At 32.1% G+C, this 25,938-nt stretch overlaps 1 protein-coding gene across 1 annotated transcript; it reads right to left on the bottom strand.

Moving 5' to 3' along the window:
• Positions 1 to 146: 146 nt before the first annotated feature.
• On the bottom strand, positions 147 to 23,592 carry LOC133184788 (neuroglian-like). The gene is made up of 17 exons (XM_061319847.1): positions 23,523 to 23,592; positions 21,555 to 21,678; positions 20,789 to 20,965; positions 17,769 to 17,959; positions 13,227 to 13,355; positions 12,678 to 12,780; positions 12,199 to 12,383; positions 11,759 to 11,890; positions 11,458 to 11,616; positions 11,046 to 11,227; positions 10,601 to 10,691; positions 10,096 to 10,383; positions 5,214 to 5,587; positions 3,947 to 4,184; positions 1,412 to 1,551; positions 923 to 1,154; positions 147 to 322 (listed from the first exon to the last, which is right to left on the bottom strand). The coding sequence occupies exons 1-16, from the start codon at positions 23,581 to 23,583 to the stop codon at positions 924 to 926; spliced, it is 2,805 nt and encodes a 934-aa protein (XP_061175831.1). The 5' UTR covers positions 23,584 to 23,592; the 3' UTR covers positions 147 to 322; position 923.
• Positions 23,593 to 25,938: the final 2,346 nt, after the last annotated feature.

The raw sequence follows: 25,938 nt of genomic DNA, 5'->3' as shown, positions 1-25,938 counted from the left end.
GAAATCTCTGATCATGTGTGCCACACTGCTTTTACGAAAGTGCAAATTATTACAAAAATCGCTTCTTATAGAGAAATTTTGTCCTCAAATGTCATGTTTTTCAACAAAAGCTGAAAGCTGCCACGTATGTCCCATAGGGAGATACATTTCAATGTACTAATAATTAGTTTATTCTGAACAAGATTATCGAAATTGAATGAGTATAATTCGCATTAAAAATTTTTGTCGAAGAGATTGCATCGTAACATAGGGTATAAAATATTATCGACTTCTAAGGTACCTTCCTCACTGTCCCATACGAAGATTCCTCACTGCCTAGGAACTGCAACAGACAACGGTTATCTTCTTTAAAGTCAAATATGGCGTATTTTTGATAAGTTCAGACTAACTAATATTGAAAAGATCTTTCTATTTGTTTCATTACTTTATATAAAAATAGGACTTTCCTACAAATTACACAACTTAAATCAATCGCGTTTCACAGATATTAGAAATTTAAAAACAATAACAGATTTATTTACCGACTCCACATTTAAATATCAGACACAATTTAAAGTCAATTTAACTATAGAAACGTGGGGTTATTCAAGTTCAAAATCGGTGAAAATTTTAATTTGGAAGTAAATAACAAATATGTTCATCTACACTCAGTCTCGTATTTTTATTATTTTAGCTAAGATACGCCATATATAGCTTTAAATTACGTCATGTCAACACTAAAGTTCAAAAGTCCACGTTAAGATTTAATGCGTGACGTCCATCAGTAATAAAGAATTTTCTATCAGTTAAAAACACATTTATTTATCTACCATTTTGAACTTCACCAAAGTTTAACAAAGAATATCGTTTATTAGTTGAAAAAAAAAGATACAATACCGGTTGTAAATTTTGTCAAATTATATCAACGACTAATGAAACAAACCTCACAGAGTTGTCCTGAATGACACAACATCACTAGGGGGTCCTTTATAATACGTGTTCATTACCCTCATCTGGGCCTCGTAGTCCTGGTTTCCCAGGAGCCCCTCTAAGATAAATTTATACGACTGGATGGCTCGCTTCTTTCTTCTTTCGTATCGGAGAGTAAGTTCACTGACTGGGATCTCTGCCTCTTGGAATGTTTGTTCTTTCTGACCTCTGACCCAGTACTGAATCTGATTTACTTAGTACAATTATTTATCATAATTATATTATCATTAATGATAACTTTAAAATGAATATTTGATATTTTATTTAGAAGAGAGGCAATTTAACTAAAAATTTCTGACAACTAACTTTGATTATTGTGTTAAAATTTCCATTAAAAATCTCATGCAATTCTTTCAGATAATAAATACCTGTAATTAAATTACATTTGTTTTCCTTTGTTCAAAATTTCTTTGGAAATATATTAAACTTAAATATCCATTACCTTAAATCCCCTGAAGATTCCGTTCACTGGGGTGCCTGACTGTGGGGTGTTGAGATTCTCATCCCAGTCCCAGTAGAAGATGACAGAGGATTCTGTGACAGTTGAGTCTATGGTTAGGTCTGACACAGTGAGAGTGGGAGCTGAAAATTATGTTATCAATGGATGTCTTACACGATGCACAATAGGTACAATCACTTCAATTAGTCAGAGATAATGATGTTATTCTCCTCTCAGTATTATTTCACTCAGTGATCAAATAACTGAGGTTATAAGCGTGCAATATATATTCAAATGGATATTTCTCTTACACATATTTATAGTGTATTAACATTTAAAGTGTATTTACATTTACAGTGTATTTACGAGGGTTGTCCATAAATTTCGTAGACAAATGCTATAATATTTTAATAATGACCACACTACCCAATATTATTTTGAAACAGACCATGATTTAGTAAATGTATAAAAACTAAGACAATACACTCTTTTAGGAAAGTTACAGGTGTAAATCGATTGTATATGCAAGCAACAGCTCCTACTCTGACGTTAAGCTAGTTTCGAGATAACGCCAAAAACATGGATATTGAACTTTTATTATATATTTGTTATAAAATAAGGGATTTTTGCATCCCTGTTATGAATACAGGCACGCACCTTGTATAACACACCCTGTATCAGCACCCATTATTTATTTCACCCTTTATAACCCCCTTTATTACACCTTTCCGGAACATCTCTGTATTTTTCATTCGGAGTACCTCGGATCTTTTTCTATTGTTTATGAAGTTTATTTAAATTGTATTTTTCATCAGATATTTTATGCTATTCAAAATAATTATTTGTTAAATTTCTAATTATTTCATTTCTTATCGCTGAATACATAACCTTTGGAAAAAATAATGAGAAACAGAAATTCATCAAAAACAGAAAACATTCAATTATTGAAAAATTCAGTAATTAATCTACAAGTTCATATATGGTTTTTTTGACATTATTTTCAAATATATGATAAAACAAAAGCCCTCGGGCTGATTTTGGATTTTCGGGTTGAAATGGGGTGTGATACAGATTTTGCAATGTATTATTCTCTATTTATCAAACATTCGTGGACAGTCGCTATTATTTGTCCCCCGCTTTCAGTGAAAATGGGTGATATTAACTAGAGTCTGTCTGTATAACTAGCCGTTATTCTGTCTGTGTGAAACACTTTCGTTTCCTGACGATATCTGAAGAAGCCTTTGAGCTTTTGCAATGAAATTATATACCTCAAATCCGTATGGCCGAAAGAAGACCCCTATTGATTTTGAGGTCAAAAGACGAAAGGTCAAGGTCATAAATCCATACATTCTTTTTGTGTGTAACAATTTCGTTTCCTGACGATATCCCAAGAAGCCTTTGAGCTTTTTCAATTAAATTTTATACCTTAACTCCGTATGGCCGAAAAAATACCCCTTTTGATTTTGAGGTCAAAAAGGTGAAAGGTCAATGTCATAAATTCATACATTCTCTTTCTGAGTAACGATTCCGTTTCCAGACGATATCTCAAGAAGCCTTTGATCTTTCGCAATGAAATTATTTATCACAACTTCCTATGGCCTAAAGAATACCCCTTTTGATTTTTAGGTCAAAGGTCAAGGTCATAGATTCATGCATTCTGTTTGTGTGTAACACTTTCGTTTCCTGACGATATCTCAAGAACTTTTGAGCTTTTGTAATGAAATTTATACCACAACACGCCACGGCAAAAAGATGCCCCTATCGATTTTGAGGTCAAAAGTCAAGGTATTAAATTAATACATTCTGTTTGTAAGTAACACTTTCGTTTCCGGGAGATATCTTAAAAAATTCTTCAAGGATTTGCAATAAAATTACATATCACAACTCCTTATGGCCTAAAGAAGACCCCTTTTGATTTTGAGGTCAAAAGGTCAAAGGTCATAAATTCATCATTGCAAATAACTTTTTCAAGATGTTGAGTTTAGTTTTCTTTGAGCTGCCTTCAATAAAATTTAATATCATAATTCCATACGGAGGGCCGACGTTGCTTTATCTGTCACTTTTTGAAACATATTTCTTGCGGTTTTTTCTTAATATTTTCACTATCTTTCCAATAATCGATACTAAAGATATCAGAAAATGACAACAACAGCTTCATTTGAGAAAAATTGAATTTTTTTTTTAAGTTATGTCTTGTTTTATGAAGAAAAAATAATTTTAGCAGAATAATTTATAACAAACGTTTATGACATTTTAACCAACCCCGAGCCGTTTGCACTATCTGTGACCCTAAAAGACCGCGATTTTTCTTTTTTTTTCTTTTTTTTTTTTTTAACAAAAAAAAAATAAGTTAAATAACCAAAATCAAACTATTCTGACTTGGATGTTCATAACAAATATTTTGGTATACAATAAGTATGTCTAGGACAATTTGTCCACGAAAGTTATAGACAACCCTCGCACATTAAATAGCTCACAGTTATTGACATTCTAGAATGCCATTAAAATATTATGCTGATGTGCATTTAAATTACTTACTTCCCTCCGCTGAATAACCTTTGACCTCTTGTACTGGTGCTGTTGAGTCGCCAAGTTCATTGCTTGCTCTGATTGTGATAATGTACGGCACGAAAATGTCATTGGTTCGTTGCTCCCAGTGAGATGTCTTCCAGTCTAAGATGCTGGACACATAGATGCCATTAAAGCCAGATCCTTCTCTTTGAATGGTCAAGATGTATCTAAACTGACGACCATTGTGCTCAATGGGGGGCATAGGCTGATCAAAATGAAACAAAATGGAATAAAACACTACGAAAACTATTAAAATGAAAATACTAAAAAGTACGTGTATCTCAAACAGTGCGTGAAATTTGCACTGTATAATCAAGTAGGTGAAAAGGTTTAACTTGACAACTTTGTCATAGTAAAAAATATGGTAAATACATGCAAAATCTTGTAATTTATAGAGAGTCATTTTTTGTAGATTTTCAACAATTTTACAGATGTGTGAAGGGACGTTATTTCGTGGAAAAACATCTTGTTCAAAACGTCATATCTTTATTCAAAATTGATTGAGGATGTGAATTTGTGGTCAAGGGCCGGTCTCACAAAATATAAACTCTACCACGAAATATTTTATGGTTTTAACACGGTAATCCTTCTATAACCACAGAAGAAAAATTGAAAATGATTTTTTTTTACTTATAAATATTATGAAATCTTTAATTCATTGACATATTAAATAGGTTGTTTCTCTTCAATATACATTTACAGATTCTGACATATTAAATATTATGTGTCTCTTCAGTATGTATGTACATGTACATAATGTTCATGCCATATCAATTTCGTGAAATTGCAGTTTCAAATATACATGTAGACCATTGTGGAAAACATAAATTACTTTTTAGGTCTGTCGACACATTCTTCAAATATTCATTCCTCAAATATTTGTTTTTATATCTTTGCATAACATACTAAAATTAATTATAATTTTATTATCTTGTGATTTCCAAATTTTTCAAAAGATTTCTAAAAAATTAATATACTTCTTATATCAGCCATTCAAGTGATTTGTAGTATGATTGTATAGGAAATACCAACCTCTGGAATCTTCCAAAATGCCTGGTAAGGTACTTAAATTTTTTGAGGAAATGTCTTAAATCAGCAATAGTACTTCAATCACATTTTTGGGGAAAATTATAATTATTGAGGAACGTGTCGTCTAACCTTAACAACATTGAGTAACAATCAATTATTCTTCATTCATTACTTTGAAATGATGATATATCTTCACAAAACATACCGTCCATTCAATTATCAGATAGTTTTTCTTGTTTCCAATGGTGCGGACATTCTCTGGATTTTTAGATGGCCTGGCTTCCATAGTCGAACAGGGAAAAATTGTGTGAAGGCTAGGTTTACTGGTACCAATCTCATTTGTAGCCAAAACACGGAAAGTGTAATTAGCCCAAGGCGAAAGAAGGACACGTGCGGTATTCTGAGTTGCCGAGATATTATTTGCTCCAATGAACCATTCGTCAGGACTAAAGGATGTGTTGAACTGAATTGTAAAATACCTAATCGGATCATTGTTAGATGCACCTTTGGTCCAACCAATTTCTGCCCATGTATTCATGCACACTTTTATAAACACTTCTCTCGGTGGCTCTGGTTTATCTGTAAATGGACACTAAAGACAGAGAATTATAATTATATTTAATATGTGCATTCTGCTACAGTGTCGTGGACTTTCCCTGCAAAATCTGTGTTACTGGAGATGACACATGTATACTCCTCTCTCTTTCTCTGAATATATATATATATATATATATATATATATATATATATATATATATATATATATATATATATATATATATATATATATATATATATATATTTGCAAATGTTTTCTTTTATTTAACACTATTAAAAGCAACGCGTATCTATATGGATCCAAATAAACACGGGTTCCTCGCATCATAAACTTTCGACGTAATTTCTCAGTGACGTCATAAAGGGTCGACGAGCAATCAATGGATCAAATACGTGCCGTTGAGTTTGAAAAATAAAACATTTCACGCGTTAAAGATTATAATCAGGAAAACATAAAATATGAATAAGTCATAAATGTAAATATAAGTAATAATGTATCATTTTTAAACATCTATCGGGATATAAATACGGGTTGGTACGAGATCAAATTTACCATAAAGTCCTTCGGGCTTTATGGAATTTGATCTCGTGACCAACCCGTATTTGTATCTTGATAGATGTTTAAAAATGGTACATAATTTCTTAAATATATATATATATATATATATATATATATATATATATATATATATATATATATATATATATATATATATATATATATATATATATATATATATATATATATATATATATATATATAGGATCTCCCATGATTTGTAGTTGGATATGATTTTTATCCAACGAGTTGTGTGTTTTTTATCCCCGAGCCTTGGCGAGGGGATAAAAACACACAACGAGTTGGATAAAAGTCATATCCAACTACAAATCATGGGAGATTCTTTTTATCCCATGTTAAATACTTCACATCCAATGTTTTACACTGTTTTATATAGGACTCCACTTTATTTTACTTCATCGCGTTAACGCAAAAACCATTGTGACGTCACAACTGTGGATTATGAAGAATTTATCCAATGAGTCATATCCACGGGATAAAGAGGTAAACATGGGATAAATATATATATATATATATATATATATATATATATATATATATATATATATATATATATATATATATATATATATATATACTCAGCTATGTTAAGGTAGGTCGCGGGTTAGCTTTTGTCATCAATTTTGGTACACAATTTCGAAGATTCGAGGGGTTGTTTTGTGCACATTTGATTATGACGTCAGTTACGTCACAAAGGCGACGTTGCGTTGTTTCCCGTATAATTCTCTGAAATAATTTCATAAATAGTCTACAGGTACGAATCAAGTAGATTTATTCAAAGTGCATGCTATTGTACCTTAACCACGTACATGCATGAACCAAGATCGGGTATTATTAAATGACAGTCTGAATTCTGATGTGATTATGTGTAATGTCTTAGAGCAAACTAAATACGATACCAAATGCAAGGAATAATTTATATTGTAAGTGTTACTAAACGGCTAAAAGTCAATCAAAAGAGTAAGCGTAAAAGTTATGGTATGCAAAAAGAAAATTATCCTAAATTTCTTTGCTAAAAACTTGAAGGTTTGTATGTGCGTACGTAATTTGCACTTCAAAGGGGCTCAAGTGCGTATTACACCATGTTTGCCGGGGCGAAACTTTTTCAGGATGAAATCAATCCTCAACACTAAAAACGGATGAAATTGAATTACAGTACATGTATTTTCCTGTTATTTATTATTATTATTTCAATAATCATAATTGTTATTTGTTTATTTTGTATTTGAATCTCGTATAGTCGCTATGTATATGCAGGCTAACAAATTGTGAAATGCATTTAAAAAATAAATTTAAACAAACACTCGGACCATCAGACCTATATGACACTGTAAACAATTTACAAGTATCAAGTACATTTTTTTTCTATATAAGAAAAGCTTTCTGTGTATAAGCTAAATGCAAGTGTTTTACATTTTGCTTATGGAAATTTGATTGAGAGAATTCGGAATTAAGAAATGTTTGAGAGTAAGGGCTATATACCAGCTTCGAACTGATATAGAAAGAACATTGTCGGTAACCAACCCAACCCTGCCAACCCCCCATTTTTCTCAGTATCGGGATTTTTTTTTTCTTCACCGTTTTCGAATGGAGTGATCAAAATCATGTGTTATGCTTGAAATCTTACTGAACATGTATTATGCTTGAAATCTTACTGAACATGAACATCCTAAAAATACATGAATTAATATTTTATCACTCGCCGTGTTGCCGCTGCATGTTAATTCTAATACACGAGAATGTTTAATATACCGTTCATTCTGACTTTGTGGGCAGAATACGAATTTCACAATACGAGTGTAAATAAGTTGCTGGTCATCCTAACATGTTTCCGCAATAATAAAATGATATTTTGCAACTATGTCACCTTTTAGATCTTGCATATTCCAAATGTAAAATATTTATTCTCGTATGTAAACGTGATTACGTTCAACACATGACGTTGAAGTCATAAATAACGCCATAAACGCAACATTTTGGCAATATAAAAGCAAACTTTGAAATTATTTAGCAAAAAAACTAGCGAGAAGACATATTGATTTTTTTTATCTCAATAGTTTTAATTTTACCTCATCTGGATATTTTGAAATTCCTGACTAATTCGTCTACGTCTTTAAAAAGTTATCCAACCTTTTTTAAAGAAACTCTTTCCGCAAAATTGGCTTAAAAACGTCATTTTTCTATATATTTCAATAGTAAAGCGTAAAAATAATACTAAAAACTATACCGCGTTTACAGTAATACAGCATTAAAACTACGTAGACAAATTTAATAAAAATTACAGGTAAAATGCTATAAATTCTAAGGAACATTATATCAAATTTTCAGGATATGTTTTCTCTTAAGAATTTTTAAGCAGTAAACCTACCTTAAAGAAGGCCTGAGTTCACATTTGTAATGCACCGTATGGGAAGTTTCATTGTGACGTCATTAAAAAATTTCACAAGCGACAAAAATTAACAAAACTACATGATAATGCGTAAATGACCACTTGCATTCATTTATTTTATTAATTATTTATAAAAGCATGTAAAATCACAACATTTGATAACAATACTGCCAAGTAATTAGAAGCAAATCTTATGTCATAAATGACGTCACTAGCCTTGACTTGACGCAGTACAAGTGATCCAGAGGAGTGGATCTATTGGTTTAATAATTACAAAAATGCTTAAATAAATATTAAACCATCGACAATGTCTAAATCTAATCAATAAAAATGAAAGGAAATAATTTATTTAAAACAGTTATGTAGATTATCAATTTATCTAGGTGCTATGGAGCTGCACAGCGACAGAGAATGTAAAGAATATCGCTAAGACGATAAGTGTATTCCTGATTAACCTCAAAAGTGCAAGGGCATAGACTAGACTGTTTGAGCTGAAATACGGAATATCAATTACTTATATCATGTATATTTTAAAAAGTGCTGGGAGCTGATTCTGGTCAGGGTAACATTATTTTTATTCATGACGGAATTTAAGCGAAGTGGGAATTTTCAGCTATTGTACGCATTTTCAGCAAAACTACGAGTATTTCCGAAACAGTTCAAACTAGCTCCCAGCACTTTTCGGGTAGCCGATTTAATTTTTTTTTAATGTGTAACAATTTTTCTCTCCAAAAACATGCGTATGCCCTTGCACTAGGGTCATTTTCTACATTCAGCCTAACATTTCTATTTTTATACCAGTCACGTGACACACAGCTGATACATGCGATGTAAATGGTACCGTGTGCGGACCCAAACCTATCCATTATGGATATCTATATTACCTTTCCTCCATGTAAACAGTTACTTTGTTATAAAGTTTTTAAAAATAATACATTTTAAGAAGGTACTTAGATCCCGTTTTCCATATCCTTCCTTAACATAGCTGAGTATATATATATATATATATATATATATATATATATATATATATATATATATATATATATATATATATATATATATATATATATATATATATATATATATATATAATGTTTACTGCTTTATACAGTGGGTATAGCTCATGGGATATCGTTTTCATATCCACGGTTTTGACGTTACAATGGTTTTTGCGTGAATTTGAATGTCATATTAAATGGATTTTACATATATAAATCAGTGTAAAACATGAAATAACTATGTGTTGGACATGTGATAAAAGAAGTTTGCTTTTATATTGCTTAGATCTGATTTTTTATCAAACTCGTTTTGTGTTTTTTATCCCCTCGCCAAGGCTCGGGAATAAAAACGCACAACTCCTTGGATAAAAAAAATCATATCTAACTAGAGACCATTGGAGATCCTATATTTATTAAATATCAAATCGGATTTATTATCAAAACTTGAAACGAGATTTGCATCAGTTTCAAGGGACACTATACATCACAAAATCTGTAGCTAAACAATTTATTCAAAAAACCTACTATTTCAGAAAATTATCAGTAAGCCAGGATTTACCCTTTACTATCAAATTGGCTCCCACTGTAGCATTATCTAATCCATTGGAGATCACGCAAGTGTATGTTCCAGAGTCTTGGACAATGGTGCCATTTATGATCAGCGAGCCATCCTGAAAATTCTGCCTTATTCGCGGGTGATTTGCTTTGAGTGGATTGTTATTCTTCAACCAAGAAGTTTTCAGATTTTTAATCTCAGCCAAATCCGTAGTTCCCGAGCAGGTAAATTTAGCGTCGCTTCCTGCAGTCACGTCCAACCCTTTAGGACTCTTGACAATCCTGGTTTTAGCTGCAAAAGGTATTTTTTAAAAAAAGAAACTCTAAAGGTTTGAATTTGAAAATTATGAATGTAAGAACTAGATTTTACTCTTTAAAGTACATTCTGAACAATAAGCTAAAGAGACAAGAATTTGCATTTCAAATTTATACTCTCTCACCAGTTAGAACATAGCAGTTCTTGCACTAAACATGACAATTACAGGAAAAAAAACATATTGACCAAGTACCTCGGACGATCAGAACTCCCCAGGCTTCATCAAAGTTAAATTTATTATAGGTATGGCAGGTATAATTACCAGCGTCGGAAAACAACACACTCTGTAAACCAGAAAATGACAGAAAATACAAAAAACACTCAAGTTAAACAAGGATATGGGATACTACATACAAGTCTGTATACTAGTATTGACCGTAATTTTATATCTTTGGATGACAAAATCTAATATGGATAGATTTTCAGTAACGCATCCGAACAACTTTTAATAAACAACTAGTATGTACTTAATACTCTCCAATAAGCTGGGAGAGCGAAATCAAAAATTGTCATGTATTGTCGTTTCCTATCTTTTATTTGAAAATTAAAATGTGTACATATATTCGTGTACCTATTTCAATTTTCAAATAAAAATCAGTAAACGATAGTATGACATGTGGGGGTTCATATAGATTTACCTCTATGTGAAGGTTTCCGTTCGGTTGAATTTGGTGTCTTCCCCCAGCTATCTGCTCCCCCTCTTTTCTCCAGGTGGTTCTGGGTTTTGGTTGTCCACGTGCTATACAGGTCAGCTCAATGTTTTGACCTTCTGCGACCTTAAGCTCACGAGCTGGTGGGACAATGATAGCAGGTTCTTCTTCTGATATATAAAGATAGTATAAATTGTATTTTAATGTTGTTGGTCACATCTTTTTTTTTAGAATTTTTAAATCTCTTGTCTTTCACAATAATAACTAGCTAAACGTTCCATAAAGAGATTTAGACTGTAAAACTTGTATGGCATGACAAAGATTGATATTGAAATATTAATTTCTCATTAAAAAAATGACTCCCCAAATGTCTATTGTCATATAAGCATAAATCGCCTACCCGAAACATTTAAATAGACATCAGAAAACACATAACCGTGGATGTTGGAGGCATTACATTGTATAACCATGTGATCATTTTTGTTCAGGTTCATAAAGGTCAAGTTGTTGGCATCAGGTTTCAAGAACCTGTCACTTTGAAAGATTGGCACTGTAGATTCTTTAAATACAGAATGTTAGGTATATTTTTATATAACTTTAAAAATATTTTACAGCATTATCGTAAAAGAAGGCATCTCATACAAATTAATAGAAATAACATTTATTGAAATAGTTATTCATTCACTTCTAAGGCATATTACCTTCCAGCTTAATTCCATTAATAAGCCATAGTACTTTTGGTTCAGGGCTACCATTGGGCTTGCAGATGAAGGTCACAGATGTCCCAGGACTAGTCTCAACATCTTTTGGTTCAACTTCCCAATATGGCTTTGCTAATGTAAAATTTATTTCACATGACAATTTGATTTTAAAAATGTAATACATGTATATAAGTATTTCATCAGTTTTACACCTAAATGTACAAAAACATTCTTTTAACTGAATCAATAAAATTCAAATTTCCTTCAATATTGTTTTGATGAAATACTCAATTTAAATACCATGCAATGACTCGAATAATCTAAAAAAAAAGTTAAAGGAACGATATAATTCCAATTTGAATATACATGTATGTTTCTGAAAATTTATCTGTTTTTCTTAATCAAGTATTAGGGATTAATTTACATAGTGAATAGCTTACATTCTACTCTGATGACAAAATTTCTGAAGGCTCGTGGTCCTTGGGTGTTCGTGCCATAACACCCGTAGGACCCGGCATCTTCCTCCCTAAGGTTAGGAATCGTCAGTTCCTGTCCCCCAATTGAGACTTCGTAATAATTAGGGAGGGTTTTCTGATCTTTCAACCAGAATACTTCTGGAGTGGGACTTAGTAATACAAAAAACCATCTTTGTTTACACATCACTAAATGTCAATGATGGTTAAAATATAGAGATTTAATGGAAAATTGATTTCACTAACCTAGTACAATAATTTATTCCTTCAACATTTGTAATTATTATTCCTGGTGAAATAAAGGGTATGGTAAATAGTTTTTGCTTGATTTAAATATTTAAAAAAGTTTGATCTAAAAGACATTCAAATTTATAAAAGAACACTATTTTAAGTAAACAATTACAATGTTATCTAGATTAAATGAAATATATACCTGCTTAACTTACTTTCCACTGAATATACATTTAAGTTTAAATGTTTCGCCCTTTAGACCAATTTGCTCAGAGGGTGAGGCCCATAGATATTCAGCAGGTCTTTTAACTTGTGACACTACAATCAGAAAAAACGTGAACCATCGTTCTATACTGAAGACATATTTAATTTAGCGGTAATCAGCTAAGATATGTACAAAAACAAGTCAATGACAATACATATTGAAGCCTTGCTGCAAATGCGCTTATCTATGATTATGCTAATCAATTGATGAAGAATGTACTAAACTTTGAGTTCTCTAATTTATTAACATTTAGAGAATTTTACAATTTCCCAAACAGACATATTTCAACGAAGCCGAAGTTAAAAAATTAGTGAAAAACTTTTTTTGGTAAAAATTCTAATATCTAGCAAATACAACAAACAAGAAAATATAGGTAAATTCAGCTGCAATATGAAAGCAAACACAAAATAACAGATGTAGTCAACCAATGTTAATGATTGTAAACTATATACAAAGTTAAAAATTTGATAAAAAAATCCATCCTAATTTTTTTTCTTACTTCCACGAGGGATGATGTAGTGAGCCTTATCAAACGTGTTCTTCCTCAAGACGTAATTAATGGCCATACAGATATAGCCTTTTCCTTCTCTATAGTCCTCTTCTTGAACGTTGGTAATGTATAGTCGTCCTGCAAAGGTGGAAAATACACCTTCATTCTTGTTTTCCGGGTTCACTGATAAGTGATAAATACATGTAATTTCAAGTTTCTTTTAAATTAAGGTAAACCACTTCTTACACTGGTTATTCCAAAGACTTTTTTTGCTTAGAAGTTTACTTTGCATAATCTAAACATATAGCATAACTGTACATCGAATAGAAAATTGGGGGTAAGTATGCATATTACAAAGCAAAAGGTACAGTTATCTTGATCATTTTGCTCTTAATCTGTAACTTCTTTGTTACTTTCACTTCAATTATTTTTCATCAAATGCATTCGTGACAGTAAGTACCTCTTTTTATTATACATGTATGTTGAATAGTTTAAATAACATATGATATTGAAAAAAATGCCAATTAAAATATATTTTGGGTAGAAAAATCTATAAAGTATGTTCTTTCATCAAGCTTTTTATGAATGTGGTGTTCAAAAGTTAACAGTATAATTAAAACTATTATAAAAGTTGGGACCAGATATGTGCAAATTTCAGACTAATACCAATATTAGTTTCACTGTGATTTTTTTCTTCAGTATATCTGCAAATTTTGGCAAAGTATGTTAACATATGAAGAAATGATCTAAATGTATCACTTAGTACATACAGCGAATACTTCTAGCAAAATCAAGTTTAGAATTTCAATAAGTAAAAATTAAGTAGCTCCAAAGTTCCAACATATTGAATCAAATATATGGAGATAACGAAAAGTATTCAAGCTCAAAAGTCCATTAAACAATACAAATTTTGGAGCAGAGAAAACACGGACCTCTAAAACGTCAGAGGTGGGATCAGGTGCCATGGAGGAGTGAGCATCCCCTGCCGACCTGGTCACATCCTCCGTGTGCTCCCTGTCACGGTCGCAAAATAACGGAAAAATCCGTCGACAATTCAAAGTATAAATAACCTAATAATTAGTATGAAAAACGTCAGTCAGCATTTGACTCAATGATAAATTGTATTTGCTGACAAAGTCATTTTATCGACCATAGAACTTACGAAATGACGACTTTAAACTAGACTGCTGATATTCTTGTTTCATCAACTTGTTTGTCAATAACTTACCTCGTTTTAGAAATTGTTCATACGAAGAGCATGCTCTTGTGTATCGAATCAACTGAGAGATATAAACCCCGTATGCAGGTGATGAAGGTATATTGCTGCATAAGTAAGGGACAATTGAAAATTTAAAGTCATCAAGTTTATCATAAAGCTTGGTTGTTAGATTACCATTAACGTCTCTTTCTAGTAAAATATCCAAATATGAAACAAATACGTGTTTTCGTCTTAATATATCTTAGCGCTCGCTCTTTGATCGGAAGTTCGTGGGTTCAAATCCCGACAGCGACTGAACTTAGTCGATAAAATAGGCTGCAGCTGTTCCTTCGCCAAGCGCTCGGAAATTTGAAGTGAAAGTTGCGGGTCTTTCGGATGAGACCTTAAAAACCGACACCCCGTGTCACGGCAGGCGTTGGAACAATAAAGATCCCTCACTGCTCAATGGCCCTGTGTGCCGAGTAAACATCTATATTTGAAGCCCTTCACCGGTATATGATGTCATCTCTAAATGATTGAAAAATTCTCGAATGGGACGTCAACAACATACAATCAATCAATCAATCTTTGTCATATTTCCTGTACAAAAAATAATCCTACGTAAATGTTATTTCTAATCGATTTTTGTAATTTTTTTTAATAGAATGTTATACAAATTGCATTGCTGAATTCAAACAAGACATAAAAATTATATTGTTTTTGATACTTGTAATATTAGTGGTTCTAACCAAACTTCTGATATACATTAAGTACCCTCTATGCATTACAGCATAATGTTTTTGTTCATATTGAATTGAACTATTTCATATTCAACCTATGGTACCTGTGATTTACCCCAAGGAAAAATATTCAGAGACAACAAAGTATTGATGAACAGAAGTCAATGTTGTTAACTTCAGTAGGAGAAATACAATTAACAAGCATTCTGAGAGTATTGCATTAGCAATACTAGTCCCCTACCGGCAAGTGTAATCTGGTTCCCGTTAAAAATTGAAAATGCCATAATTCCGTCAAAAATCAATGAAGCGGGACGAAATGCAAACTTGATCTATAACTAATCAAGGTAAAGTCACATACCAAAAATCAGCTCAATATTCGAAAGCGTTTAGAAGAAAATTGCGGAAAACCCTTAGAAATTGAAAAGGCCGTAATTCCGTCAAAAATCAATGAAGCGAAACGAAATGCAAACTTGATCTGTAACTCATCAAGATACACTTACATACCAAAAATCAGCTCAATATCTGCAAGCGTTTAGAAGAAAAGTGTGGAAAACCAAGTGGGACAGACTGACAGACAGACAGAGGGACAGACGGACAGACGGACGGACAGACAGACAGACGGACGGACAGACTCAGAGGAAACCTATAGTCCCCTCCGGTTTCACCGGTAGGGGACTAATAAAGGACACTTGCTACAAAAAGAAATGGATGCATCATGGATAAGTATATATTTCTGGTCGTTTTGGGGTTGAATGCAAATTATCAAATATCAAATATCTAAGTCAAAATATCAGATATCAAATTCTTATTTTCCTAATTTTCTATGATATTCAAAATTTCCGCTTTTTGCCTTTCTCATAACAAAATCATTATCGAAATCAAAATCGCTATCATTAGGTCAAATGCTGACTGACGTTTTTCATACTGATTGTTAGGCCATTAATTACACACTGAAACTTCTACGGATTTTTTTTCGTTTACCCGATCATGACAAGGAGCACATGGCGTGTGTGACCGGTGATGTTTACTCCACCATGTCACCTGATCCCACCTCTGATGTTTTATGGAGGTCCGTTTTTGCTCTGCTCCGGATTTGTATTGTTTAAATGGAATATGATCTTGAATATTGTTCGTTATCTCCATTTTTCACTTAAGTTACCCCTTGTTAATCTGTAAAAAAATTAATCACTTTATAGAAAATTCTTGAAAAATCTTGAGGAAAAAAACTCTATGTAACCAGATTTATTCACTATGCTTATATAAACATAGTTTTGGGTCTATTTTGATGAATTTTGAAAAAAAAAAAATTGTTAGTACAAATGACCTTAAAGTGATCAACTCATTTATCTAGTGCGCAATGTACAGAGTAGACTTAAATTAAACTAATAATTATAATTGAATTTCTCTTGTGATGTCACTTTTTTGTTTGAGCGATCTATTATTTTTTCGGGAATTTAGTGTTGGAAACAGTTTACACGGATACAGACACGTTTTGTATTATGTCTTAATTTTTCCATCCTATACCCCTATTGGTGTTATGCTTGTTAGAACTTGGAAAAGATGCTCTCTCTCTCTCTCTCTCTCTCTCTCTCTCTCTCTCTCTCTATATATATATATATATATATATATATATATATATAAGGTTAAGGTGAGTATCAAACCCAGTACCCTTGATATTATCCAGACTGAGCTACATTGTATGGAGACCGCTGTCGAAACTACACAACACTTTCTTTGCAGTACTAGAAACTAATACATGTAACACTACATAATTTAACACTTAACGTGTCTTTTTTCATATTTAGACCCTAATTATATGAGCATTGAATACAATTGATACTAAGTGGGTCAAAATCCTCATACTTTTCCATTCCTTAAAAGCTGTGGGCGTCCGCCTGTTCGGGGCTTTGGCTACATTACTTTGAAGGAATAGAGAGACATTCAGCAATTGAGCCATATACGAGAACCATTCGATTAAATACCAATGCTACAGTATCCCAAGATTATTTATGCGCTTTGGATATTTCAAACTTGTTTTCAATTGATCTTGTCAAAAAATGACCTTCATTCATATATTTTTTTTTAAATTCATATTTTGTTGTTTCTTGTTATTTAATTTTAATCGCCAAAATGAGTTTTAATGTACAATTAGAGTGTATAAATGTTTCTTAGTTACAAAGATGTATACGCAACCTCAAGAAGTCCTTACTCTCTTTCCATAAACAATATCTTTGATAAAATCACACGACCAGCACATAGACAATCAAATAAAAGAAACTTTTGTGTTAGTACAGTTTCATGAGCATCAAATGTTCCTCAATTTCTCAATGTAGTGTCATATACAGAATTTTGATATAAATAAGCCATCATATTATTTACAGGACGACGGGATATATATACAAACCTTAACTTTTAATTTCCTTTGCATGGGTGCGGCTATCATACACTTTTAGGCATTTACTTAATAATTTTAATAAACTGATGTATATAGATGTGAGGATCGTAGTAAAGACTCTCTGGCAAAATTGCTCATGTTTGCCTTTTTAAGTTGTCATACACATTGCTTTTCTAACATAATATCATGCGCTATCTATGCATATATTTTAAACAAACCTTCTAAATCCATTGAGATTCGGTTGTCGTAGTTGATAGGTTCAATACGACCGTCAGCCGCTCTTAGCACCCATACAACATCAGCTGGAGGTATGCTGGTGGGAGGGACGCAGTTTAGAGTTACCGACTCCCCTAGTTGTGGACGATGTGTAACAGAGCTTGTTAATTCAAATTCACCAAACCTCCCCTTCCTAGAATTAATTTTTTTTCTAATTTTACAAATCAATTACTGCAGTAATTAAAGTGAAAAGATAACATTCAATAAATATATAGATCACCCTAGATTTTGTATTATATATATATTATATACATATATACGAGGGTTGTCCATAAAGTTTGTGGACAATGACGTATTTGTCAAACGCATAGTCCTAGATATACTTATTTTATACCAAAATATTGTTATGAAAATCCGAGTCAGGATAGTTTGATTTTGGTCGTGTAAATTTAATATTTTTGTAAAAATCGCGGTCTGTAAAGGTCGCAGATGGTGCGCACGGCTCAAGTTCAAAGTGTCATAAACTTTGAAACAATGTTTTTTGAATAAAATGATAATTTCTTTCATAAAACAAGCCAAAACTTAATAAAAATTTCACGTGTGTAAAATAAAGCGGTTGTCGGCATTTTCTGATAATTATAGTATCGCGTATTGGACAGCTAGTGAAAATACTAAGAAATAAAACGCTAGAAATGTGTTTCAAAAATTGACAGAAAGAGCGATGTGGACCATCTGGACAGAACAGCATCCAATTGTAAAATCATGTTTTTATATGTTTAAAAAGACGTCAGAGACAAACTAATTATTCAACTGACTGGAAATTATTGGAATATATTTAGTTCATTGATTTAAAATGGGTACATACGATTTTTGATGGATCCTTTTGAAGGATGTGTACTTTTTATGGAACACCACAAGAAGTGGAAAACTACTGATATTTGATGAAAATAGGATGTATCTAATTCATGACGTTGTTATCGATCTAGCGCAACGTCGGACTGGACTGTGCAGCCTCTGTATACAAATTGTTTATAGTGATGACGCTCGTAAATTATCGATTATTGTTTTGAATCTTAATAATTTACTTATTAATGATCTATATATAAATATCATCGCACTCACTGAGCAGTGTGGCATAATAAAGAAAAAAAAAATAATAAAGAAAAATTCGGGTCCACGAAATGTGATTATAAAAAAATCAAAATCCATATTTTGACGTTATCATGTAGAAACTAGCTTAACGTCAGACTGAGCCTTGCGGCTTGCATATAATCTAACAACCAAGCTTTATGATAAACTTGATGACTTTAACTTTTCAATCGTCAACTTCCCTTACTTATGCAGCAATATACCTTCATCACCTGCATACGGGGTTTATACCTCTCATACGATTCATTCAATACGCAAGAGCATGCTCTACGTATGTACAATTTCTAAAACGAGGTAAATTATTGACAAACAATTGATGAAACAAGAATATCAGCAGTCTCGTTTAAAGTCATCATTTCGTAAGTTCTATGGTCGATACAATGACCTTGTCAGCAAATACAATTTATCATTGAGTCAAATGCTGACTGCCGTTTTTCATACTAATTGTTAGGCCGTTATTTACACACTGAATTGTCGACGGATTTTTCCGTTTTTTCCCGATCATGACAAGGAGCACACGGAGGATGTAACCGGTCGGCAGCGGATGCTCACTCCTCCATGGCACCTGATCCCACCTCTGATGTTTTGGAGGTCCGTGTTTGCTCTGCTCCTATATTTTGTAATGTTTAATGGACTTTGGAGCTTGAATACTGTTCGTTATCTCCATATATTTCATTAATGTGCCTAATAATACAACAAATAACAGGATGTCTTTGAAAATGTATTCCTACACTAAAACCATAACATATCTGACGACAGGTGCATAATTTTGAGTGTACTCTTTTTCATAAATTCATTAATATCCGTTTAAGTAATGCTGGAGATGTTGTTCTTGGGGAAAAAGTTTAAATTGGAGATGTCTAATCGATCATTTTTCAGTAACCGATTACCTACTCAAGTACTCGATCATTATTCAAGAGACAAAAATATTAAAGATTGAATCCTACGTATTTGCACGATCGTACACTGTATATTTTTCGTTTTGATTGAGCATAATCTCAGGACTTAAATGTCGAGGTTAATTCAATTAAAGAGTGAAAAGAAAAAAAAACCAAAGTTCAAGTAATCTTATAGATATAAACACAATATTAAGTATAATAAACATTCAAGTTTGATTTAATTGAACTTTGAATTGAATATCAATTATATATATCAAACGTGAATGCATTTCCTGAATTTCAATGCTTTGTTATGTTCTCAAACTCTATCTGTCAACTATCTGGCTCTCTTTATATATCATTAGAATAATCGAAAGTTTAAAAAAAAAACAACTTGTATCTTTGGTATCTATTTAATTGTCCCTCACATGTAAGTAAAACCTGCTGTACATAATTGACATTTTCTAGATTTAAAATTGCCGGTTTATTTAAAATATTCACAGACATAATAGGGTGGAAGCATTTTTGCTACGAATAAAAGAGTTTAGGGTATATTTTTATTAATTCAAACTGTGATTTCCAATCATTATATGTCCCTCGCCATAAACAAAAACTATGCACTCTCACTGACTTGGGTGCTAATTACTTTAAGTGTTGTCAAAACATAGCAGGGTCTTAAATTCAGACTAGGCGACAGTATAAAGGAACAACAATCTCTGAAAGTAGAATGTGCTTGATAAATAAAAGTGCCAATAAACACATATTACACGGTTTGATTTTTTCTCAATTACTTAATACTGATTTTGTTATTCGATACTCGGATTTTTCGACGAATACTCGAGTAACCGGTTACTGGTTGACAACTCTTCTTTAAATATTTCACCTACATATACAAATCATTTCCCTGCAAAAATTGTGATCTAGGGATTTTCGAGAAAGAGTATTGTGTACATACCTATAAGATTAAAAAAAAATAAAGCACAAAAATGTATTACCTCACGTTAACATTTATGGACACTGACGTCCCAAAATCGTTTTCAGCAATACATTGATAAATGCCCTCTACATCAAACCGTGCCTCATTTGTAAAGATGCTTCCGTCGTCTATCGTGAACCCGAGGTACGGGTTATCGTAATCATCCAAGTCAACGCCATTCCTTTTCCATCTGTATCTGTTCAGATACAAAAATATAAGAATAAATCAACTGTTTTGATATACCGTATAAGCAGAATTTTTAACGAGGATTCAATTTTGGCATTATTAACGAGGATTCTGAGGTCGCTAAAATTGAATATCGCTAACAATTTATTCCGTATAGGTTGTTATAGATATCTCTCTTGACATAATAAAATCGCTAAAATTACTTCTCGCAATGTATAGCATTTGTTTTAGGATAAATCGCTGAATTTGCGTCTCGCTAAAAATTCCAAGGTAAGACACGGACGTGTAGTAAAACAATTTTTTAGGTTATTTCTTTTCCCTCTCAGTTAGATCAAGTGGATTAAGTTGAACCCTTTGATACATAGGTAGGGAGAAACGAGAAAAAAAAACTTCAGTCCTAAATAATAATATGAAATTTTCAAAATCACAGCAGGAGAGTTGTGACCAAAAAAAAATGTTTAAAAGACCTAGTTATTCTATTCACAAAAACAATAATGAATATGCTTATTTCATAAATTGCAAAGAGAAAAAAAAATCTTTATATTTGCCTTTAAAACAAACAAAAATTCAATATTTGTCACTCAAATCAAATGACTTACGTTGGTTTTGGTGCTCCATCTGCCTGGCACGGCAGTCGCAGAAATTCAAAATCCTTATAATAAACATCAATGTATGGCTGTATATAAATACCTGGAGGTCTATTTCGTGTGACATTTTGTTGTCCTGTTTTAGAAAAGTTAAAATTATAATATATAGTTAAGCCATTACACGTTTCGTCAATGTTTTACCGTCCTCGACGTTGAGGTGATTAAGTATATACCGGTAATAAACACTAAGAAATCCAAATTTGCAAATATTTGCAACGCAATTAACTATAAGAATTTGTATCTTATTTTTTTTAACATCATTTTTAAACTTTTATTTCAAAGATGTGAATTTTAATATGCTCTTTTTTAATTTTATATTATTATTATTATTTATTTAATTATTTTGTTACAATCTGAAGAAATAACGTTTCTAATAATGTTTCTTTTTCTGGACGTTAAACATAGAAAAAATGAATGGATTTATTTTGCCAGCCAGTCAGATACAGTGTATCTTTTAGGGCTTTCCATACTACGGCTTTCCATATTTAGGTTTACAAAAGGACTATATACGCCACTCTGATCACTGGTAATTTGTATATGAGCGTAGATTTATAGTTATTTAAGAAGAACTAATTAAGACATAAACAAATACTCCAGAGTTCTTCAAACTGTTTTCTTCTCTTTTCCCCGTTTGATTGTTAATACGTCTAATTATGTATTTCATTGTACATTGCATGAACTAATCAAAGTTGATTCATGTTAGTGTTGATTGAATCATATCAAAATGTGTGTGTTAACTTTTTAAAGAAATTTTCTTGTTCATCTTCGTCAAATTCATGCAAATTATAAAGCGGTTCTCTGATTTGTATACAAACATCAGGAAATCAAACGTTGAGCAATTCATATGAAAAATATCAAAAAATTTGCCTTGCCATTTGAATCAATATAGAGAAAAAAAAACCCATATAAGGTGATAGTGGAATGTTGCTATTTAAGTAAGGGAAGTTAACAATAGAATAATCCTCTTTTATCATAAAGCTTATTTGTTTGTTTCCCTTCAATATCTATATCTTGTGAAATATCCAAATATGAAACAGCTACATGTAGATACGTTCAGGCTCTGTTGTATTTTTTTTAAATTTCAAATTCAGTCGAACGAATGTAAATAAACATTATTGATTGATAAAACAAATGAATTTCAAATTCAGTGGAACGAATGTAAATAAACATTTTTAACTGATAAAACAATCATTTTTGATATACCTAGATAATATCGAGTTGAAGGTCAAGCAATGGACTTCTTCTTTATGTGAAATTTTTTGAGTAAATTTTGATTCAAAAGAATACAAAATAAAAATATGGGCTTTCTATGTAGGCATTTTTACTATTTCTTGACATCATGATTAAAGATAATATTTATAAGATGACAATTTTTTAAAGGTCTGTAGAATTAAATCCTTAAAGTGAACCCCAAGATGCTTCTGCTTGTTGGAATGTAGAACTAACGCTTTTTAAATCACATCCCTTTTCCCGTTTTCTTGAATTTGAAAATTTTAGGGAGGGGCGCTTGGTGCTTCCCCTTTAAACACGCCATAGACCACATCTGATTAAGGCAACTTCTCAAATATGTTGTAGCACAATATTTCGGAAGTTTTCCTTCACTGCTAGTAATATTTGAAAGAGAGAGAGGGGGTGATAAAACATTTATTGGATTCTGCTATACATCTTTGTTTAGAAGGGTTCATCGAGGCATGATACTTCACTTAACAGTACTTCTAATTATGGATAAATTCATATACTTGTATTGTTAAGTGTGAATTATCAAATATTTGTAATGTCGATCATTATCTTTTGATATAAATAACATATGCACATTGTAGAAATATAATGAATAGAACAATAAATGAAAAACAATATTACATCAGTTCTAAAGAAGAGGATACTGATACTAATGTTTGTATTATTGAATTAAACCCTTACCCAAACATGTTGTACTTAAAAAGCTGAACAGAATGACTAAGATGTTCTTGAAGGCTCTCATTACTTTATTTTTCTCTGCAAATAAATATAGGTAAATTTTTGTAAATTCGTACAGGCAGAAAATTATTTGCCAGTCATTCAAATGATACATAATCAATTCTAATTCTCAGGACTAGGACCTATATGAGTCAATCCGGCTGCAAATGAAACGCTTAAAAACAACACACATTTGCACAACAATCATATATCAACGAACTGTATTAAAAATAATAGGCCTGAGGGCCACAACCTTTACATGAGTTATCTAGACCTGATATCGTTAGGATCTTTTAACGTAGATATTTTCCCTCTACATTCCCGAAAATAAAATTAACCCCATATCGTGGCCCTATCCTAACTTAACCCCAAGGGATCATAACGTAGCCAAAATTGAATTCGCACGTTATGGCGATTCTCCTATAATATGACATGGCTTTGCTCTTCTGAAAAAGATTTTTGAAAAAGATTTTTCCCCTATATGCTTGTATTATCAAGGTAAATTTTGATCCGAGTTTTTGGCATCGCCCTAACCCCAGTGCCCGCCATAAATTGAATCTACACAACGTTGGAATGTTTGTACGAAAGCCTAGAAGGGTCAAATAAGAAAATAAAAAAAAAATTAAAAAGTCGTAATAACGAGATAAAAAGTCGTTATTACGAGATAAAAAGTCGTAATTACGACTCAAGAAAGTCGTAATAACGAGATAAAAAGTCGTTATTACGACTTACGAAAGTCGTAATAACGAGATAAAAAGTCGTTATTACGACTTATGAAAGTCGTAATAACGACTTTTTATCTCGTTACTACGACTTTTTATCCTGTTATTACGACTTAAGATTCTTAAGTCGTAATAACGACTTTTTATCTCGTAATAACGACTTTTTATCTTGTAATAACGACTTTTATAAGTCGTAATAACGACTTTCTTAAGTCGTAATTACGACTTTTTATCTCGTAATAACGACTTTTTATCTCGTTATTACGACTTTTTAAATTTTTTTTTATTTTCTTATTTGACCCTTCTAGGCTTTCGTATGTTTGCATACATGTATCATATGATTTAAATTCGAATTCTTTTTTGATTTCATGCATATTCCAAAGAAAATGTTTAAGACTTATTTTAGTCATAAACAGCTACAGTACTAAACAATGATATCATCTTCATGCCAGCAAGTCACCGAAGAATAGACGAAATAATCACACAGATATAAAATGCTTTAATATGCTCAAAAATTTTTATATTTTCGTGGGGTCAAGTTTCCGTGGTTTAAGGGAAAAGTATGGGTTCGTGGGGATTTGATTTCGTGGATGAAGAATTGTTGGGTAGTTATGTATATGACATTTTATATTTCGTGGTGGTCATGAATTCGTTAGTCTATTCATACCTCGAAAACAACGAAGTTTCCCCTACAATAATTAGTGATTCCACGGTACATGAACAATAGAACTGTGAAGAAATGTTTTTTAATACTACCAAAGAGGGTAAATGCAGACGATTCTCTGGCAAAAGCAGAAACGCTAAAAAAAAAAAAAAACAAACAAACAAAAAAAAAACACTGTTTAAGGGGAGGGGGGGGGGAGATTCTTTTTACAGTGTTAAACAATTGGCAAGCAACTCTAACAGATTTTACAGCCGAATGTTTTGGATGAACAGGGTGGGTGTGATATGTTCTTTTTATGTTGAATATGTTTGAAGAGATCTGAAATTCAGACAGAGAGGTGCGCAAATGAAAAAAAAGTAAAAAAAAGTTTCGTCAAAGTTACTTGAAGTAGTTCCCTTTTACATTTAAAATATCAGTCTATAGATGAAAATTTGAAGTACATTACGTATCAAGTAGGATATAACACAGTTAATGACCACATCTGGTAGGTAATTTTTGAATTTCTGTTATTAATAGCTTCATGGTTATGACAGCACCACAATTTGTGAACGTTCTTTGTTCTGCATCACTCCCGCGTATAAATATTCAGGTCACACATTATTAAAGTTAGCAATTTGTCGCTTACAGTACCCGCATCGTTATTCTTTACAATTCTATCGTGTCCTATCGTGCGTTGAATGTCATACACCTCGGCCCAACGACACCTCGGCCCAACGACATCTCGGCCCATTGACACCTCGGCCCCGACGGGTCGGCCCAAGATTTGAGACACCTCGGCTCACGAAAAAGACACCTCGGCACAAACAAAAATGTATTATTTTAAACATATTTATTTAATACATTCTGAAGTATTTTATCATTATAGGGACTAAATACGACGGATTATATTATTATATATCCATGAAATAAAAAAGAAAATAAATGAATAATCTTCCGAGAGTAAATATTGACGGTAATTAAAAAAAAATGTCCATCCCAAAGTGCTAATCGTTTA

Source organism: Saccostrea echinata, unplaced genomic scaffold, assembly GCF_033153115.1.
Source record: "Saccostrea echinata isolate AGI-Se365-2 ecotype Australia unplaced genomic scaffold, CSIRO_AGI_Sech_v1 ptg000011l, whole genome shotgun sequence".
NCBI lineage: Eukaryota > Metazoa > Mollusca > Bivalvia > Ostreida > Ostreidae > Saccostrea > Saccostrea echinata.
The sequence above is the reverse complement of the archived record's forward strand: the minus strand, read 5'-3'. Positions and strand labels throughout refer to the sequence as shown.

Excerpts from the sequence above, each read along its gene's own strand:
- LOC133184788 (XM_061319847.1), bottom strand. The coding sequence starts at position 23,583 with ATGAGAGCCTTCAAGAACATCTTAGTCATTCTGTTCAGCTTTTTAAGT. Across the intron at positions 20,966-21,554 it reads GATGGAGCACCAAAACCAAC|ATACAGATGGAAAAGGAATG; the intron begins GTAAGTCATTTG and ends GTATCTGAACAG. Across the intron at positions 17,960-20,788 it reads TCCATAAATGTTAACGTGAG|GAAGGGGAGGTTTGGTGAAT; the intron begins GTAATACATTTT and ends AATTAATTCTAG.